At 43.0% G+C, this 7,500-nt stretch overlaps 2 protein-coding genes across 2 annotated transcripts in view; both read right to left on the reverse strand.

The window, feature by feature from the left end:
- relb (v-rel avian reticuloendotheliosis viral oncogene homolog B) overlaps positions 1 to 7,500 on the reverse strand; it is a 139,746-nt gene that overhangs the window by 81,369 nt on the left and 50,877 nt on the right. The gene's annotated exons all lie outside the window — the stretch shown is intronic.
- The window catches only part of LOC132474674 (anoctamin-7-like), a 17,074-nt gene continuing 13,572 nt past the window's right edge, over positions 3,999 to 7,500 (reverse strand). Inside the window, 2 exon segments of the mRNA XM_060075501.1 lie at positions 3,999 to 4,151; positions 5,871 to 6,014. Coding sequence (XP_059931484.1) covers positions 3,999 to 4,151; positions 5,871 to 6,014 — 297 coding nt within the window.

Here is a 7,500-nt window from a genome sequence, read left to right on the forward strand (position 1 = left end):
AACCCCAACACTAACCTAACCCAACACTAACCTAACCCCAACACTAACCTAACCCCAACACTAACCTAACCCAACACTAACCTAACCCCAACACTAACCTAACCCTAACACTAACCTAACCCCAACACTAACCTAACCCCAACACTAACCTAACCCCAACACTAACCTAACCCCAACACTAACCTAACCCAACACTAACCTAACCCCAACACTAACCTAACCCAACACTAACCTAACCCAACACTAACCTAACCCCAACACTAACCTAACCCAACACTAACCTAACCCCAACACTAACCTAACCCCAACATTAACCTAACCCAACACTAACCAAACCCCAACACTAACCTAACCCAACACTAACCTAACCCCAACACTAACCTAACCCCAACACTAACCTAACCCAACACTAACCTAACCCCAACACTAACCTAACCCAACACTAACCTAACCCCAACACTAACCTAACCCCAACACTAACCTAACCCCAACACTAACCTAACCCTAACACTAACCTAACCCCAACACTAACCTAACCCCAACACTAACCTAACCCCAACACTAACCTAACCCCAACACTAACCTAACCCTAACACTAACCTAACCCCAACACTAACCTAACCCTAACACTAACCTAACCCCAACACTAACCTAACCCAACACTAACCTAACCCTAACACTAAACTAACCCCAACACTAACCTAACCCAACACTAACCTAACCCCAACACTAACCTAACCCCAACACTAACCTAACCCCAACACTAACCTAACCCCAACACTAACCTAACCCCAACACTAACCTAACCCTAACACTAACCTAACCCCAACACTAACCTAACCCCAACATTAACCTAACCCAACACTAACCTAACCCCAACACTAACCTAACCCTAACACTAACCTAACCCCAACACTAACCTAACCCCAACACTAACCTAACCCCAACACTAACCTAACCCCAACACTAACCTAACCCAACACTAACCTAACCCCAACACTAACCTAACCCAACACTAACCTAACCCAACACTAACCTAACCCCAACATTAACCTAACCCAACACTAACCTAACCCCAACACTAACCTAACCCCAACATTAACCTAACCCAACACTAACCTAACCCCAACACTAACCTAACCCAACACTAACCTAACCCTAACACTAACCTAACCCCAACACTAACCTAACCCCAACACTAACCTAACCCCAACACTAACCTAACCCCAACACTAACCTAACCCCAACACTAACCTAACCCCAACACTAACCTAACCCAACACTAACCTAACCCAACACTAACCTAACCCAACACTAACCTAACCCCAACACTAACCTAACCCCAACACTAACCTAACCCCAACATTAACCTAACCCCAACACTAACCTAACCCCAACACTAACCTAACCCCAACACTAACCTAACCCCAACACTAACCTAACCCCAACATTAACCTAACCCCAACACTAACCTAACCCAACACTAACCTAACCCAACACTAACCTAACCCAACACTAACCTAACCCCAACACTAACCTAACCCCAACACTAACCTAACCCCAACACTAACCTAACCCCAACATTAACCTAACCCCAACACTAACCTAACCCCAACACTAACCTAACCCCAACATTAACCTGACCCAACACTAACCTAACCCCAACACTAACCTAACCCAACACTAACCTAACCCCAACACTAACCTAACCCAGCACTAACCCCAACACTAACCTAACCCCAACACTAACCTAACCCCAACACTAACCTAACCCAACACTAACCTAACCCTAACACTAACCTAACCCAACACTAACCTAACCCCAACACTAACCTAACCCCAACACTAACCTAACCCCAACACTAACCTAACCCTAACACTAAACTAACCCCAACACTAACCCCGACACTAACCTAACCCCAACACTAACCTAACCCCAACACTAACCTAACCCCAACACTAACCTAACCCCAACACTAACCTAACCCAACACTAACCTAACCCAACACTAACCTAACCCAACACTAACCTAACCCCAACACTAACCTAACCCCAACACTAACCTAACCCCAACATTAACCTAACCCCAACACTAACCTAACCCAACACTAACCTAACCCCAACATTAACCTAACCCAACACTAACCTAACCCAACACTAACCTAACCCTAACACTAAACTAACCCCAACACTAACCCCGACACTAACCTAACCCCAACACTAACCTAACCCCAACACTAACCTAACCCCAACACTAACCTAACCCCAACACTAACCTAACCCCAACACTAACCTAACCCAACACTAACCTAACCCAACACTAACCTAACCCAACACTAACCTAACCCCAACACTAACCTAACCCCAACACTAACCTAACCCCAACACTAACCTAACCCCAACATTAACCTAACCCCAACACTAACCTAACCCCAACACTAACCTAACCCCAACATTAACCTAACCCAACACTAACCTAACCCCAACACTAACCTAACCCCAACACTAACCTAACCCAGCACTAACCCCAACACTAACCTAACCCCAACACTAACCTAACCCCAACACTAACCTAACCCAACACTAACCTAACCCTAACACTAACCTAACCCAACACTAACCTAACCCCAACACTAACCTAACCCCAACACTAACCTAACCCCAACACTAACCTAACCCTAACACTAACCTAACCCCAACACTAACCTAACCCCAACACTAACCTAACCCCAACACTAACCTAACCCAACACTAACCTAACCCAACACTAACCTAACCCTAACACTAAACTAACCCCAACACTAACCCCGACACTAACCTAACCCCCCACTAACCCCCCACTAACCCCTCACTAACCCCCCACTAACCCCCTCACTAACCCCTCACTAACCCCCACTAACCCCTCACTAACCCCCCACTAACCCCTCACTAACCCCCACTAACCCCTCACTAACCCCCCACTAACCCCTCACTAACCCACCACTAACCCCTCACTAACCCCTCACTAACCCCCCCACTAACCCCTCACTAACCCCCCCACTAACCCCCCACTAACCCCACCACTAACCCCACCACTAACCCACCACTAACCCCACCACTAACACTAAACCCAACACTAACCTAACCCCACCACTAACCCCACCACTAACCCACCACTAACCCCACCACTAACACTAAACCCAACACTAACCTAACCCCACCACTAACCCCACCACTAACCCACCACTAACCCCACCACTAACACTAAACCCAACACTAACCTAACCCCCCACTAACCCCCCACTAACCCCCACTAACCCCCCACTAACCCCACCACTAACCCCACCACTAACCCCCCCACTAACCCCTCCACTAACCCCTCACTAACCCCTCACTAACCCCTCACTAACCCCCCACTAACCCCCCACTAACCCCTCACTAACCCTACACTAACCCCCACTAACCCCTCACTAACCCCTCACTAACCCCTCACTAACCCCTCACTAACCCCTCACTAACCCCCCACTAACCCCTCACTAACCCCACCACTAACCCCCCACTAACCCCCCACTAACCCCTCACTAACCCCTCACTAACCCCCTCACTAACCCCCCACTAACCCCTCACTAACCCACCACTAACCCCTCACTAACCCCTCACTAACCCCCCCACTAACCCCTCACTAACCCCCCCACTAACCCCCCACTAACCCCACCACTAACCCCACCACTAACCCACCACTAACCCCACCACTAACACTAAACCCAACACTAACCTAACCCCACCACTAACCCCACCACTAACCCCCCACTAACCCCACCACTAACACTAAACCCAACACTAACCTAACCCCCCACTAACCCCACCACTAACACTAAACCCCCCACTAACCCCACCACTAACACTAAACCCAACACTAACCTAAACCCACCACTAACCCCACCACTAACACTAAACCCCCCACTAACCCACCACTAACCCCCCACTAACACTAAACCCACCACTAACCTAACCCCCCACTAACCCAGTCCTACCATCACCACGATGACCGCGCCTCCCGTCAGGATCCTGCGGAGCCGCTGGGTCTCGGGGAAGTAGGGCTCCTCCGCCCCGGTGACGGGGTTCCTGGTCGTCATGGGAGCCATCGCCGTGAACTCCGGCCGAGGGCGCTCCTGAAACACCGCAAGAACAGCCTTCAAAATAAAGGTACTCACTACCTTCAAAATAAAGGTACTCACTACCTTCAAAATAAAGTAACATATACATCTTCAAAATAGAGCTGCAAATAGTTACTACAAAAACATGAAAGTACATATTGTATGATGGTAGGATAAGGTATTGTTTATTGATATATTAGAGTAGGATAAGGTATTTTGTAGAGCTGTCAGTTAAACGCGTTATTAACGGCGTTAACGCAAACCAAATTTAACGGCGTTAAAAAAATTATCGCGCGATTAACGCAATTATTTTATTAAACAAAATTATTATTATTTTTTTTTTTTTCTTTGGCTCAAAACAAAGAAGCAGTAGCCTGACTGCTATGTTCAAATGACATTTGTTCAAAGCAGTCGTTTAATTGCACTATAGGCTATTTTTTTGTATCGTCCTGTTTTGATCAGTATATGCCAATGTTGTTATCAATAAAAAATCATTTGCACAAGGCAAGCCGATGCACTTCACCATGTTGATAAGAGAATTAAAATGAGAAGAATTATGGGACAAAAAAATCAAGGGATATTTAGCATAGAAAAAGAATTTGCGATTAATCGCGATTAATCGTGAGTTAACTATGACATTAATGCGATTAATCACGATTAAATATTTTAATCGCTTGACAGCTCTAGTATTTTGATATATAAGAGTCGGATAAGGCATATTGATACATAATAGTAGGATAAGGTATATTGATATATAAGAGTAGGATAAGGCATATTTATATATAATTGTAGGAGAAAGTTTATTGATACATAAGAGTAGGATAAGGTATATTCATTTATAATAGTAGGATAAGGTTTATTGATATATAATAGTACAATAAGGTATATTGATATAAAATTGTAGGATAAGGTATATTGATATATATCAGTAGGATAAGGTACATTTATCTACTATAACAGTAGCATAAGGTATATTGATATATGACAGTAGCAGGTAGATTGATATATAACAGTAGGATAAGGTATATCGATATATAGCACTAGGATAAGGTATATTGATATACTATAACAGTAGCATAAGGTATATTGATATTATATAACAGTAGCATAAGGTATATTGATATATATCAGTAGGATAAGGTATATTGATATATAGCACTAGGATAAGGTACATTGATATACTATAACAGTAGCATAAGTTATATTGATATACTATAACAGTAGCATAAGGTATATTGATATATAGCACTAGGATAAGGTACATTGATGTACTATAACAGTAGCATAAGGTATATTGATATACTATAACAGTAGCATAAGGTATATTGATATATGACAGTAGCAGGTAGATTGATGTACTATAACAGTAGCATAAGTTATATTGATATACTATAACAGTAGCATAAGGTATATTGATATTCTATAACAGTAGCATAAGGTATATTGATATATAGCACTAGGATAAGGTACATTGATATACTATAACAGTAGCATAAGGTATATTGATATATGACAGTAGGATAAGGTACATTGATGTACTATAACAGTAGCAGAAGGTATATTGATATACTATAACAGTAGCATAAGGTATATTGATATAGCACTAGGATAAGGTACATTGATGTACTATAACAGTAGCAGAAGGTATATTGATATAGCACTAGGATAAGGTACATTGATGTACTATAACAGTAGCAGAAGGTATATTGATCCATAGGGTATCCCCAGCCCTACCTCCACCTCCTGGTACTGACTGCAGTTCCATCGGTGCGTCAGGCAGCTGCAGCTCCTCTTCCAGAACTCGAGGAAGGTGACGGACCAGAGGGCCATGAAGACGCTGAAGAACACCGTCCCCCCGTTGTCAAACAGCAGGCCAGCCTATTGATATATACATTATATACACACACCAACCTATAGATGATATACATTATATACACACACACCAACCTATAAATATATACATTATATACACCACCAACCTATAGATGATATACATTATATACAGATACCAACCTATAGATGATATACATTATATACACCACCAACCTATAGAGCAGGGATGGGCAACTTTCATGATAAAGAGGGCCACATTTTTCATCATAACCATCGGAGGGCCACATGACTGCACACTTCAACTAAACGTGAGCTGAGAGAAGCTACACAATTTTGAATTTGGTAGATATGATTTCCTGTATTCTGGTGCATTTTGGGGATGGCCACTACCTAAAAAATCATCCAGAATCATAACCTATGTACGGTATGTTAATTGAACCAACATACATTCATTTCATGTTTTCCATGCTCAAACAGCCACATGAATGGTCAGTATTTTTATCAGTGCAAAGGGCTCACATACATCATCATTCAATGAAGTAAAAAAACTGAAAAACAATGGCCCAACATTAAGTGCAACAACTCAATGAACTCAAACCCAACAAGCAGTTGTAGTAGTTGTAGTGGCGACTTAAGTGGATATCTTTAATGACTGATATCGCTTCTAAGCAAACTAGACGCATGGGTTTGCCTTCGAATTCTATGAATTCTTCTCATCTTTCTTGACCGAGTTTTCTGTAACTCGATCAATTATTATTATTCATTTTTTTTTATTTTATTTTTTTATTATGTGCGGGCCTGATTGAGTGAGGATGCGGGCCGCCAGTTGCCCATCCCTGCTATAGAGGATATAGATTATATACACCCACCAACCTATAGATATATACATTATATACACCACCAACCTATAGATGATATACATTATACACACACACACACACACACACACCAACCTATAGATTATATACATTATATGCAGACACCAACCTATAGATTACATAGATTATATACACCCACCAACCTATAGATTATATACATCAAAAGAATATAGACACTGAAGAGCAATGTTCTTCGAAAGACAGACAGTACCTTGAAGCTGAGACAGATGCTGGACAGACAGACAGTACCTTGAAGCTGAGACAGATGCTGGACAGACAGACAGTACCTTGAAGCTGAGACAGATGCTGGACAGACAGACAGTACCTTGAAGCTGAGACAGATGCTGGACAGACAGACAGTACATTGAAGGTGAGACAGATGCTGGACAGACAGACAGTACCTTGAAGGTGAGACAGATGCTGGACAGACAGACAGTACCTTGAAGCTGAGACAGATGCTGGACAGACAGACAGTACCTTGAAGCTGAGACAGATGCTGGACAGACAGACAGTACATTGAAGGTGAGACAGATGCTGGACAGACAGACAGTACATTGAAGGTGAGACAGATGCTTGACAGACAGACAGTACCTTGAAGTTGAGACAGATGCTGGACAGACAGACAGTACCTTGAAGGTGAGACAGATGCTGGA

This window comes from Gadus macrocephalus, chromosome 16, assembly GCF_031168955.1.
Source record: "Gadus macrocephalus chromosome 16, ASM3116895v1".
NCBI classification, from domain to species: domain Eukaryota; kingdom Metazoa; phylum Chordata; class Actinopteri; order Gadiformes; family Gadidae; genus Gadus; species Gadus macrocephalus.